At 41.8% G+C, this 14,968-nt stretch overlaps 1 protein-coding gene across 2 annotated transcripts in view; it reads left to right on the top strand.

Moving 5' to 3' along the window:
• The first annotated feature begins 5,749 nt into the window (after positions 1–5,749).
• The window catches only part of dpysl3 (dihydropyrimidinase like 3), a 34,550-nt gene continuing 25,331 nt past the window's right edge, over positions 5,750–14,968 (top strand). For both annotated transcript variants that reach the window (XM_078266029.1, XM_078266031.1), the window contains exon 1: positions 5,750–5,923. In XM_078266029.1, coding sequence (XP_078122155.1) covers positions 5,885–5,923 — 39 coding nt within the window. In that variant the 5' untranslated portion in view covers positions 5,750–5,884. The remainder of the gene's footprint in view (positions 5,924–14,968) is intronic.

Consider the following 14,968-nt stretch of genomic DNA (forward strand, 5'->3'; position numbering starts at 1 on the left):
CATCCAGTCGGTCATTCTGGTGGCACCGGAGCGCACAAGCGCATCCTGGTTCCCGACTCTAGTTCAACTACTTGCAGGGCCCCCTTGGCAACTGCCGTGGCACGCAACTGACACACAACAGAAACGCCATGCTCACGCCACGCATCCAGTATGTAGCCGGTGTAAGCGTCGACATGGCGATGTACATAATGTAACAAAATATTGTGCAGCCCTAGTAATGAGTAACGATGCAGCACATAAAAAATTTATCGGAGTAAAAGTATTAAACTCATTGAAAATACAGTATGTACTGAAGTAAAAAGATTATACTCCAGTAGAGTACAGATACAGCCTTTTAATACTTAAGTACAGTAGTGAAGTAGTTATACTTCGTTACTATACATCTCTGGCAGTTACCAAATGTAAAGTTACTTTGTGAGTCGAAATAAGTGCGTTAGTGCAGCGGTCAACAGAAAGTTGGCTCACCCCTCTCTGTCAAAGCCCAAAAAAACCCAGGTGAAGCAAACTAATATGTTATCACTTCTGCTCAAATTGCAATGAAAACGCCCACCACAATATAAGTGCACAATATAATAATCAATAAATAATATATGAGACCATAAACAACATACAATATGTGGCTCCTACAGGGACTGATTGAAGACACCAATATTGATAAACTATCTTATGTAGATTTTTTTAATTTTTTTATTTGGTTTGAAAGGTTTATCCTTATAAATAATACCTCAGTGATTCATGTGCTATAATGATTCACAGCCTGACAGCAGACAGTTTGGGACCTGGCCGGTGCATACACCCTTACTTACCTATTTGAATCCTCCCATTATCCTAATAATATATTTACTTTCTCTCTCCTGAATTCTAAATGTAACTACACTTACTACCACAGTCCATCATGATGGATGATCATGATCAAATACAATTATCTTTTTCCTTTAAGTGTTCATTTACAGTAGCCATCCAACCCCCCCCCCTCCTTGTGGCCTCATACTGAACTGCAGTATTGCACCTCCTGAGGGACAAGATGATTCAGCAGAAATCAACAGACAGAGAGTAAGGCTGAGTGAAATGTTTGCTTTGTTTGAAAACTGTTTGAGGACATCAGACTGACAACAGAGTCAGGACATGCTTACTCCTGACATTCTCAAGTACTGTCTGGCCTAACATGAACCTTTTCATGCAAACTAATGACAAGCAGAAATGCTGACTGATCATGAGGTCTGACATCTTTGTTCAAGTGCATCAGTTTCACGTTGAGTTATAGTCACATTATAGTCTGTTAATTGTTAGGGTTTGTGTGTGGTTATTTTTTTGGCTTTGGTGAAATATTTTTGATATTTAATAATCTTTAAAATCGTGTTGATGTTGTTGTAGTAGTAAACAATAATGATCATAATTAGAGATTTGATTGGTTTTCTCCTGTCTGGTGAGCTAATTAATGCAATCAGCTGTAGTAATGTAGTGAATAATGGGGAGTGGTTAGCCAGATGCCCCCCCCCCCCCCTCCACTCCCCTCATTGTTATCCTGCAGGGTGGCAGTCAGACAGGAAGTAGCTCTTTATACACACATCAACGCTGGCACACACACACACACACACACACACACACACACACACACACACACACACACACACACACACACACAGTAAACATACAGGCCCACATACGCATTGACACATTTGAGCTTATCCATGCACATATATTCATGTGAGCCACAAGTATAATTATTAAATTATGAAGATATCCTTTGGGGTAGTTATTGAATCTGCAGTATGTTAAAGATTTTCTTATAAGCCTGATTCAAAGAAAGTCTCAGCAAAGAGAGCATCAATGCCCAGTAGTTAAAGGGGTACTCCACCAATTTTACAATGATCAGAGTCATGGGGAGTACTCAGCCTGTACTGTAAAACAGTTGTGATTATGTCTTCTGTAGTCTTGCTTTGTCCACACAGCATTCCGGGATGGGAGAAAAACGTGCTCTGGTTTATTGACATTTCTTCAAACCAATCACAATTGTCTTGGGCGGCGCTAAGCTCAGCACGGAGCAGCTGCAAAAAAGCCTCAGGAAGGAACTTGTTTTGGTGGAACATGTACGTTTTAAAGTTGTTTTAGTTGTGTGAGAGAAAACTCAGATTGAACAGATAGTCTAGCTAGCTGTCTGAATTTACTTTGCAGAGATCTGAGGAGCAGTTAACCATAGTCCTCATAAATCCACCGGAGTTTTGAATTCCAACACAAAGAAAGCAGAAGGAAACGGACATCGGCGAAAAGACATGCAATTTCCTGGAAGGGGAACGTTGTGGCTGTAGATATTGCTACCCTTTTTTCCAGTTATCCATAGCTGTTGAGCTCTGATATTTGTTTTTTTTGTTTGCAAAAACTACGAATAACAAAGTGATGGCGTTACACTCGTGCTGTTTTTGCCAGGGGGTCATGGATACCCGTGATGGTCATCGTGAATGCCCCTCTTGTTTGGGATTTATTGGAGGACATTGAGAACCCCTGTTCTCAATTCAATGCAGACTGCCGGAGATTGGCTAAAGTACAATATGCTCCCGGCACTGGTATGGGGGATATGCCTCCCGTTAAATGGGAAATGGCGGCTTTGACATCTCTGGGTCCGGAGCGTGTGATGGCTACTCCGCACTGTCTGGTTAAAGAGTGCGATAAGACTGTGTGTCGGTCCTACAATGCAGCCACACAAGCGGCTCGTTCGGGTAATGCGCTTGCCATTTTATTGGTGGCCCTTAGGAAGACTGCCAATCCCGATGACAGTGATACCATGAATCTCATAGATTCCACCCTTGTTACCCATTCTCAGCTAATGAGAGACATTGGGTCTACTATGTCGTCGGCCATGATGTCACGGCGGCAGGTTTGGTTAGTGCAAATGTCTCTGCCGGAGAATATCCGGAAAGAGCTTGTGAATATGCCAGTTGTTCCGGGGCAGGTTTTTCATACTGACTCCCAGGGTTTGTTGGATAGGGCTAAACAGTCTGGGCAAACTAGGGATTGTGTCCAACGCACATTCGGCAGAGCTGCTGTTGCCAGATATAAGCTCAGGGGCTCCCAGCCTCCACACCAACCTGCTTGGGGGTATGGCAGGCAGCAGAATGTGGCATTCTCGTACCCTGGTGGTGGTAACAGACAGCCATTCCAATGCTGGCAAGGGTTTTGGCCCCGCCCCCCAGCCAGAGGTGCGCCTCAGAGAAAACGCCCCCCCCAGAGGTTCAGGGCCTCATGGGGGTGACCCTTAGGGGTATGGGGGCCGCCACCAGAACTCCTCCCCAGCTATGCCTGGACAGCTGGGTGAGAAAAGTTTCAGACCCATGGGTACTGGCTACGGTATCAAACGGGTACAGAATTCAGTTTCAGCACCGTCCCCCTCCTTTCTCGCAGGTCCGCATGACCATCGTCAGAGACCCGGTCAAGGCTTGGTTTTTAACAGATGAGATTTTGATCCTTCTGCAGAAGGATGCGATCATGAAAGTCGATCCCAACGAATAGCTCGCTGGCTTTTATTCCACGTATTTCCTAGTTCCAAAGAACGATGGTGGGTTGCGCCCCATCTCGGACATAAGGCGGTTAAACGCCTTCATAAAGGTTCTGCCTTTCAAAATGCTGAACACAAATCAGGTCTTGGAATCCATAGAAAATGGAGACTGGTTCACCTCCATAGATCTGAAAGATGCATACTCTCACGTGCCCATCTGCCCAGACCATGGGCCTTTCCTTCGGTTTGCCTTCCAGGGACAAGCGTACCAGTTCAAGGTCCTGCCATTTGGCCTGTCCCTCTCACCAAGGGTGTTTACCCAGGTGGTAGGGACCACCTTGTCTTCTCTTCTACCGTCAGGGATGAAAGTCCTTCCTTATTTTGATGACTGGCTGATTTGTGCATGAATGCATGTATGGATCTATGAGACCGAATGATGACCGTCACCATCTCTTGTCGCTCAGAACGGGCTCAGGTGTTCCAGGCAAGAGGAAGAGGCGTGGCCACCTGGATGCTCTTATGGATGGCGGCCAAGCCTCCTAAGGTCAGTCACAGGACTTTGTTGACATAATGTCTCGAGGATAGGTTAAAGGATTGCATCATTCAAGGTAAGACCGTGGTGATGGTCATCGTTCGGTCTCATAGATCCATAGTTATAGTCATAACTTACATTAACGTGGTCTGTAGAGGTATCAGGCCTGCAAACTGGAAGTGTGTTGTTAATGCATTCTCCAAGGCCTGGGAATGCTGAGGTAATGCCTTACTGCCTCACTGCCATGAAAGGACATGTCAGCATGTAGGCACTGCATCCTCTTGCAGCCAAAGGCAGGAAGAAAACAATCAGTGGCTATTGATTTACTGGAAAAATTATATAAAATTTTAAAGCGCATCTCCTCTCAATATGTAAAATTTGTGATTGTCGATAATAGTTCAGGGTGAGAAGGTGTAGGAAACCAACACTTAAAGCATTGACACAAAAGGATATTTGATAATGAAACTTTTTTGAAATTCTGCAGTATGCAAGTAACAGAGGAAATTACATGTAGTGTCTGTTGTGAGTCAGCATATTACAGTATATTAATCACATGGCTAATGCTTTTTTAATATAGCTCACACATAAAACAAAACTAAATCTTTATCTAAAACTGTATCTTTTATGTTGTAATATATATTTCTTAAAAACAAAGAAATTTCATTAAAAAATGTGTACACACACACACACACAAACATACACACACACACACACACACACACACACACACACACACACACACACACACACACACACACACACACACACACAGGCACGCCCTCAGTCATGTGCATGTCCCAGAACCTCCTTATGGGTGCAGTTGTGCTGAGAATGGGAGTGGTGGAGAAAATGACCGGTGGAGTGAAGGGGGATCCACTTTAGGTTCAAACAATAGAGAGACACATGGCTGGGTGGGGGGACGTGTGTGTGTGTGTGCGTGTGTGTGTGTGTGTGTGTGTGTGTGTGTGTGTGTGTGTGTGTGTGTGTGTGTGGGTGTGTGTGTGTGTGTCGGTGTGTCGTGGTGAGTAGACATGTGGGGTGTGTAATGTGGTGGGCAGGCTCTGTGACAGCTGCTACACCATGTTGCCCCTCCTTTGTGTTCAGAAAAACATAATCTGTAGGTAATTTTTGGTAAAGATTTACACTCTTAGCCTACTTGAATCTTACATACTGTTTCTATTTAAGCATGTGATCCTGAATTTATTTATTAAAATTCCCTTAAAAAACTTTCCTATCAACAGCCCAATTCATTAATTTATTTGAATAGTCTATTCATTCAGTGTATGTCTATGTCTATATGGTGAACAGTATTGCAAACGTGCAATAGGATTTTAAAGTAGCCACATCATTTTACTACCTAATGTTGATAGTGAGGATGATAAGTGTGAGTATGATAGTAATTTATACCCTGCAGGGATTATGTCCTGCTGTTGGTGCTTAACTATTATATAGTGCCACACATTCTCTTCTAATAAACCAACTAGTTCAGAACGATTTGCTGTTTTTGAGGCAAGAACAATCTCTCAATAATCCATAATGACTAATGTCACATATGTGCTGTACAAGAAAAATGTGCGACAGGCAGCCCAGTAATGCAGACAACTGGATGCAGGCTGTTTAGCAGCTGCTCCACTGCGCCCTCCGGTGGGAAGATTGTGTCACCGCTTCTTTCCAATTGAGCCGATTGAGGGAGGGGCCGGGTGACTGAACCACAGGCGCTCCGCGAAGCACTTTACATCGCACTGACAGAGTGGCGACCATTCCCTGAAGCTCCCATCAAGGCGAGGGCCGCTGCAGCATCCGTAAAGAGGGAATACCGTTTTTCAAAGCGTGCTTCTAAAGGTGGAATTGAACGAAAAATGTCTTACCAAGGAAAAAAGAACATCCCAAAGATCACAGTAAGTAAAAGAGTTATTTATGCTTCATTGGCTGTGGTAACTTTGATGGCTGCTGTTGCAAATCACTGCGTTAGTGTGTCGCGCTGCCGTTTCACAGCGATGCATTATAAACATAAATGCGGCCACCAGCACGACTCGGGGCGTGTGAATGTTTCTTTTTATTGTCAGACTTAACTGAAGCCGCTGGAAAAAAAATACGAGCTATGAAATGGCATGACTGGCTGCCATAGTGACAGCCAGGCAGAAAGATGAGGCGTTTTCTTAAAGGTGTCCTGCATCTTCTTTGTTGAGGGGCTCCATGCGTGTGGCGAGCAGGCTCGCCCATTAAAACCACTGTCATGTTTCTGCAGGTATTTCTGCTGCCTGCAGTGCATAACTGTGAGTTTATGGTGACCCCGTCGTATTTAATTAACATTTTAAAATGTAGTTTAGTGGCATATACTATTATAAATATACCGTATGGCATCAATGTGCTTTAGATGCTATCTATCCCCCCTACACCCCGTTTACATTTAGCAAACAATGAATACATATTTTTTTTTCCATGCACATGAAGCGATTAAAATCACATTTTAGCCATTTTGACAAGAATGCCCTTTCTCTCTTAATGAGATTATTTCGGGCTTAATTGATTGTTTTCAATCAGTTTCTCTCACCATTTTAATACACAATGTTTTAAGTGACATAGGCCTACGTCAAAGTATCCTGATACATAGCCTAATTATATTGTCCTCCTGTGGTTATGTGGTTGGCAATCATTGAACAAAAGTGAGTAGTGTAAAATAATTTGCAATCCTTGTGCATCAGCTCATTATTTCCACACAGGGTCTTATTTATTTAAGCTAATAAGAATTAAATGTGTCCCTTGCAGACTGCAGACATGGTCTAGTACTGTTCATGTTGCAGGCTGGTGCAGAGGAGAGTGAGAGGAGAAAAAAAGAGAGATGGGGGAAATACACGCCCATTTCTGATGAGCTGTGATAAGCTGGCCTTGTACTGGGGCACTTGTATTCCTGCATCATGGGAAGGAGAAAGAATCAGACTCCAGTCAAAGCACTGAGTGGTGGAGGTTGAATTCAGGGCAGGCTGGTGTTACACAGCGAGCTGGGTGCTGGTGTTTGTTACAACTGCAGAGAAAGCTCACCCTCTCCTTCTCCTTCTGTGTGTGTGTGTGTGTGTGTGTGTGTGTGTGTGTGTGTGTGTGTGTGTGTGTGTGAGAGAGTCTGAAATGCCTGCCTTCCAGTTTTCATTGTTGCAGCTCAGGCTGTAGTCAGGGGTGTGTTGCTTGGCTGTGGGTGACAGCCTTTGTTTCGTCTCCTTAGCTGATATTACACCAAAGGGGGGGTTTAGGAAGACTGGAGTAGCTTTGGCCTGTAGCCGTAGAGGTCTTGTATTCTGCATCTGAGCACAGTCTCTTGATGTCATTACTGTTAAAGTAGGGCATGTCTATAATATGCTAAAGTGGGCTAGAATTTTCCATGGCATGTTTTACACAGTCATTATAGAGATGGAAATTTCAATGATACCAACCCCCCAAAGAGACATTGGGTGTGTTCCTTTCTTTAGCCTTTCTTTATGGTAACATTTTGGGGTGTTAAACCTGAAAAAGGTGTACTTTTTATGTCAAAACACACACATATATCAAACCAGTAAGTGATGCTGCATCAAACAGTACTAGCTCACCAAGATAAGATCTGTCTCCTCTCTGCATAGTTTGGTACTGAGGCAAGAAATCGCAGACTAGAAAGAATCGTAACATGAGTGTGTTTTGTGCAGTTTGATGGCCTCAAGATACATGCTATCTGGGTATTAAAGTTAAAGTTTTCACTTGGGAGATTGTTGTTATCCTCAAAGACAAGCTCCATTCACTTGTAACCAACATGTTAACTAGACTGACATTCAGACATTCAACACAGTACAAAGTATCTCATTGATGTCTTTGACCAAGAGCAGAGATAACGTAGTTTCACACCATTTCAGTTCACAGGGGACTTATTCATTGGCTTTCTACCATAATGTATTAAAGAAGCACCATTTTCACACTGCATACAACACTAGTATTTGCTCTTATGGTAGTCCAGTCTTTTTCCATCAGATTGAAGTAATTCTCCTGTTTCTGTTGATCTTGTTGATTTGGTGACACCTGTGGTAACTGGTGGTAATGGCAAATGTGTTTTAATAATACAGGTCACAGTATTCAGTTCAAAATGATCCCTATATGAACCACCGGGGGCAGCAAACACGCTTTGAGTGGCTACCTGGCTACTCAGGAATACAACAATGCATATAATGCACACATTTGTTTAAACTGGCCCCCCAGGATAAACAACAGCATCAGTCTTTTCAGCAAATGTCTCTAAGGGACCATTCGGTATTTATGGAATGGACCACCGGAGGAAAATAGGGGAGGGTCATGTCTTTTTATTCTTTGTTGAGGGGAGGGTCAGCCAAAAATTTTCAGTCCAGGTGGGGGGGGGGGTCACCCAACTTTTGCATTCATGAAACAGCAAAATTTCAAAGTGGCTTGTTTGGTGCATATTTTTCCATGTAGCTCTTAGTCTCGGCCCTCCTTGGCTACCAGATGGGTCTGAACCATGAGTTTGCTGGGGGGCAGAGGGAGCACTGCCCCCTGGTGGCTGAAATGGATAATTGCATTGTTTAAAAAATGAGTGGAATAATTATGTCTGGCATGACCAGCTATTTTATAAATATCTTAAATAACACAAAACAACTAAATGGTGATAGGTAATACATCTGATTTCATATACTGCAGCTTTAGTAAAAAAGCTGTTTGTAAAAAAAAAGGTTACAAACAAATACACAAGAGAGGGAGAGATGGCACTGTTGGCTTTCTGAGTTGTCTGCTACCTGGAAACCTTTCAATAAGGGACCGTTCGGTATTTATGGAATGGACCACCAGAGGAAAATAGGAGAGGGTCTTTTTATTCTTTGTTGAGGGGAGGGTCACCCAACATTTTGTAGTCTGGGGTCACCCAACTTTTGTATTCATGAAAAAAGCAAAATTTCAAAGTGGCTTGTTTGGTACATATTATTTCATGTAGCTCTTAGTCTCTGCCCTCCTTCGCTGCCAGATGGGTCTGACCCATGAGTTTGCTGGGGGGGCAGAGGGAGCACTGCCCCCTGGTGGCTGAAATGGTTCATTGCATTGTTTAAAAAATGAGTGGAATAATTAATTATATCTGGCATGACCAGATATTTTATAAATATCTTAAATAACACATCACATCAGATTTCATATACTGCTTTAGTAAAAAAAATATTACCTGGCTGACGATGGGAGCAGCAGGACGTAAAAAACGAAAATGACTGAAGATGTCTGGACATCTTACCATGCCAAGGTTGCAATAAAGGTTTCCTAAATGCCACATTTGATGTCAGCTTACTAATTGATTGCGGGTTTTGTGTAGATTTGGACTTTTATATGTATATTCCACTTTGTTTAAACGGCGAAGTGGAGGAAGCCTAGTGATGAGTCCATAGCAACCAGTTTGTGTGTTGAATGTTACCCGGAGTGCCTTGCTGACTGGTCTCAATATTTTATTGTTTTATTTCATGTGAATACTAGTTTGCTAGAGGAGTAACTTAGTATTTGAAGTAATGCAGTAATGCAGGAGGTGTGCATTTAGTTTCCATGCTTATTGTGTTTCCACAACAATGTTAGTGAGTAAATCTACTGAAATGGCCACCACACCATAACAGAGGAGTGTGATGCGTCAGATGAGAATGCAGAGGTTTAGTCATGTATGTCATGGCTATAAAAAACAATGGGAATCTGTATATATTTGCCAAGTGCAAACCAGTACAGAAGGTATCGGTAAATTGTTGGGGAGGGTCATGCCTTTTTTTCCAAATTGTTTTTGGAGGGTCATAGAACATTTTTACTGGCGAGGAGGGTCATGTCTATTTTGGCTAAAGGTCCCAAAACTCCTCCAGTGGTCCCTTAAATAAATAACAAACGGTCCCTAAGCGAAAACGAATGTTTACTAGTGGTCGACCAATATGGGCTTTTCAATGGCCAATGCTGATATTTAGACAGCAGGGCGGCTGATGGCCGACATATAATGCCGGTATCATGTGTTTTTTTGTTGCATCTGACATGTTTATATCTGTCAGCACCTCGGACACACTGCTCTCTAGGCCTGCACGATATTGGAAAAAACTTACATTGCGATATTTTTTCCCCCTGCGATATATATTGCGATATGAAAAAAAGACACATTTTTACAAGAGGACATGAATAGCCCTATTTAGAAATACTAAATCATTCTCAACTACTGGGGTGATTTTGTAGGGGAGTGCATCTACAAAGAAAATAAAAATGAAAAAGTAAATTTTCTTATGTGAACCAGTCTTTGTTGAACTTTAATGCTTTACAAAAACCAAAGCAAGTAAGCGCTGTGATTACTTTTCTGAAGTGATTTTGGAGAGGGAAATTAGGAAGAAATGCACTGGTTGACTGACATGACACCATTGTATTCATATAATATCAATCCAGGCTAAAGTGAATGATATTAATAATGCATGCATGTTGCCTCCTCTAAATGCTCCTTTACTCTCAGTTAAAGCTTTAGTGCGTAACTTTTTAATATTAATAAACCTTTGTTACATTCAAGCCATTGCCAAATGAGTTGCTACAAAGCTAATTAAGACTATCAGCTCGACACAACTCCGTCTGTATTTCCCAGTATGGCTATGTTCAGAAGATTGTGTCGTCCGGTGACTTTCTCGTGCAGAAACTCAAATGAAGATAATTACCTCTTCTGAAGATTCCATCATGTTTTTTTAATCCTCCTGTCCTCCTTAGCTGCTAGCAACTGCATCGAGGAGGGGTGGGGGCGCATGCGTTATCACGTAAAGGCTTGTATTGTGGATGCGCCGACAGTGTTATTGTCATTACTTAGAATTCCTCATGGGGGCGACAGAAACTATGCACTATAGCTTTAAGGGGTCCTTGGTTTAAAAAACGTTGAAGACCCCTGTTCTATATCCCTCCCAGTACGTGCATTACATGTTCATGTGATCCCTTGTGCGTCAACTACTAATAAACAGAGGCAATATCAGAATGGAAAAAAGGCTGGACATAATAATATCCAAAATGGGGTTTGATATGAACATTTTATTGTATATAAGTATTAGAACTTAAACTGATTAGAAACTGTGATACTGCAATCCTGAAAACATTACCACTGATGGTATAATTTTGGTACATTGGCTTGAGATAAAACTATCATCAGTTAGAGCAGGTAATACTTCACTAGTCTTTTCACCATAAAATGCGTACCACATGTAGGTTTTAAAGGTGGTTCTGAAAAAGCTGCAGCTTGCTCCATCACTGGACAGCAACTATAATATTCATTTAACTTAGTGAAAATCAACACTATATCAGTAAATAAAAAAATCCATACTCAATTAATATAGAACAATATCAGCTCTGTGAGTGGACAAACAACTCCCCAGTAAGTGCTGATGTCATAAATCATTCAGAGTCTACAGGCACATAGTACCACAAACAACCTTCTATCTGCTTAATGTATAACCCTCCTCGCGCCCAGACTTTCTTTCTGTATTTCCATGCCTGCCCATTCTATTCCAGCTGTTTCCTTGCGTCTGCTCTCTGCCACAGTGGCTCTGTCAGATTTCTAGGTGTGGTTCTTCCCTTCCTTCATACACAGCAGCCCCAGTGTTGTTCCAGGCTAGTACATGTCATCAGTAATCCTCTCCAGCTGGAATGAGCATCTGTGGGCATGAAACAGGGCCGGCAGACGGCGTCTCTGCCCAGGGAACGAAACCCATTCCCCCTGTTGACGCGCCACAAAACAGGGCTCCGCCACACCAGAGTGTGCCATCACCACGCAGCCTGCAGCAAAGTGGGTTTGAGTGCAAACAAAATACCCTGTGGCCGCCCAGGCGTTGCTGTGCGACTCACCATGGCAACCAATATACAGTTGTGATGGCAGGGAAATACAACCCCTGTTTGGTTTGTCGTGTGGAGATGTGATTTGACACACACTTCCGTCACACACCAACACTTCTCAGACTTCTTGACTAAGAGGGTTTATAATTCAACCTGTCTGGATTAATCAGATCCATGTTGAGTTTTTTTTTTTCTTTCTTTCTTTTGTCGCCATGGTTACAATACATTACACTACTCCAGCCTATCACAAAATCAACATTCCAGACAAGCAAGATCTTTCTGTGATTGATATGTCTCATTGTTTTCACTTATCCAGAATGTGAAAAAAAATCCTGTGCAGTTTTGGGTAAAGAGTAAATATTTTTGCTTGCTAGGCAACAGGGCTGAAGCAGAGGAACTGGTGCACATTCAGGATGACTTCCCTCTTCCACTGGTCCCTGCCTGCCTCCCTGCTGCTCTCTCCGCCCACACAAGGGTCTCTGTCACAGCTAATGGAGGCCTCCCCAAATGTCCTCTCAGCCCCTTTGGCCTGTTTTGTATAGACATGGAGTTTTCCAGGACCATTCCCACTTATTAAGCACGGAGAAGCGGCTACTAGTAATTTGCATCCCCGTTTATGAGCTTCTCCCTCCAGTCTGGTGGAAGTGGAAAAAAGCTGTCATTGCAAATCAGCGTAGTAGTACAAGAATAACATCCTGTCGTCTATTTTTGATTACTGCTGCTGACTTGTGGAGGAGAAAATGGCTTTTTCCTGTGCAGCGAGAGGTGCTTCATGTTTGGTTCTTTGTTTCTCTTAAGAGTTAAATGACAAGATATGTCTTCCACCTGAACTTCACTCTACATTGAATAGATGAGCCTGTCAGCACTAGTGGGAGGATGCAGTTGTGTGAGGTAAAAATAGCTTAATAATTTTTTTCCCAATGACTTCAGATTTTAAAATGCAAGAGTAAAGCAGCTAGAAGCACACAGTTTCCCAAACCATGCAGGTTTTTAGTTTCAGTTTAGATTAATGATAGACTTATTTGTTTGATTTCAGCAACTTGGAACAGACCTTTTTTATGCACATTTGTGGTCGACCTCAGTTGTGATGATTGCGTGATGTGTGTGTTAAAGCTAATCCTCCTCCAACTCTCCGAATTTGTCGAAACACCAAATCCTCTACTATTTAACCAGCGCCAAGAGTAGGTCACATTCACGCACACACATAGTACACTTATAGAAATAAAGATGAGTAATAAACATTTGTGGTGGTTAGAGCAGTAAAAGTCTCTGCTAATAGTTGTTTAAATTGTTTGACCTAAAACTAGTCAGATTAGCATTTATTATCCATAAAACAATACAAAGAACACCTTTCTAAACTTTCAAGCTTTCTCAATGCTCCATTTTCTGTCCATGTTTCCCCCATTTAGGGTTTATTTGTATTTGGTGAAACATGACTTTATCTTGTCTTATTTTTTTTTTAACACCTCAATTTGTACTGCAGACTTTGTGCTGTTTTTTATAGGCCAGTAACAGCTAAGCTTAGTGCACTAATCTTAGTGAACTCATCCTTGCTATGTGTTATTTCAACAGGAGGCACAAGGCGAGGTTCAAAGTTCAAAGTCAATGGAAAGATGCAAACAAAATGCTACATAAGCATACAGAGACTAGAAGAAAACAGAGAGAGACTGGAGGAAAATAAAATAAAGAACTGGAGTTCCTTGTGAGTTCACGCACCCAACAACACACTTCCACATGATGGTGCATACGTTGCTAGTTAGCCACCTAGCTAGTTACCTACAGCTGATGTCTGTATAGTCTGTATATTGTAGGGTTGCACGTTATTGCCGAAATATTTTATTGCGATATCGATTATGAATATTGCGATATCGATATTAATTTTGATATTTTTAAACTTATGTAAAATTACAAAAGTTACAGGAAAACGCAACAACAACAAATTAAACAAGTTTTCTTAACACACCAGGGTTATTTCAACTGACGGTCATATTGGACTGGTACAACATGAATAAATAAATAACGACCATGTCTACAGAACAGGACATGTTTTACTGGTTGGACAGTATAAAATAAATAAATAAAGAGAACAGGACACAACTTTTCTTTTGCTTCTCTGATTCGTTCCGTTGTCTCTATCTATTTCTTCACTTACACTGTCACTCTGTCGAAATATGCACACACGTGGTACGCTCCATAGGGTTTGTCACGTAGTGGACGTGCACTAACGTGCAAGTGGCACGGTAACTGGCCAATGAAACATGATCATTATAGCGTTTCAAGCAGGCTCTAAATCAAACACAACTAAGCCACACAGCCAACTGATGGGACGCATCGCTCCACAAAATAAACTAAATATTGCATAGTTATTGTGACACTTTCGATATATTGCGATAACGATATTGACATCTTATGGCGAATAAAGACGGACTGAACAAACTACAGTGAGCAGTTCATCCAGTGAGATTATTTTTCCTTTCCAAAATCTGGGCGCTGGAACAGTGACATAATTGACAAACGAGGACATGGTCAGTGACCCTAGAAGGTCACAGCAAATCAGGATCAACATCGCAACATCAACACACCATCATTGCTGTCTTGTGTCAATATGTTCTAACCCTTTAAGATAATATGAATATTTGTGGTCTAAGATTAAAGTTGAGACATGTTTAAAGTAGATTAAAAATGTCTCAAGGCACTCTATCTAATACCCGGTTGGGTATTAGATAAGATGGAAAAAAGGGGCGATTGAAGCATGTTGTGTCCTAGTTTTAAATATTTTTTTAACAGAATATAAGCTTTGAACAAAACTTATTGTAGCAAAGACTTTCTTTTGTTGGATTTTCATGTGCATTTAGTCATGATGCCTGAAATTAAAGAATGCTACACAGTGTACAAACTATTTAAATGAATCTCTTCAGAAAGGGATAGACATGGTCTTTAGTCTGGTTGTACCTTGCCCTGCTCTGCGGCTGCTCTAGCTGCTTATTCTGGGATGCTCAGAAAATCACTATTTTTGGTCAGTGTCTGGTCAATGGGTTCGTGCCAGTTTAAGAGTTGCCCCTTCCAGTCCAAACCAGAATGATTCAATCTCTGAATGCATCAAGATATTT

Source organism: Sander vitreus, chromosome 13 (genome assembly GCF_031162955.1).
Source record: "Sander vitreus isolate 19-12246 chromosome 13, sanVit1, whole genome shotgun sequence".
Classification (NCBI taxonomy): Eukaryota; Metazoa; Chordata; class Actinopteri; order Perciformes; family Percidae; genus Sander; species Sander vitreus.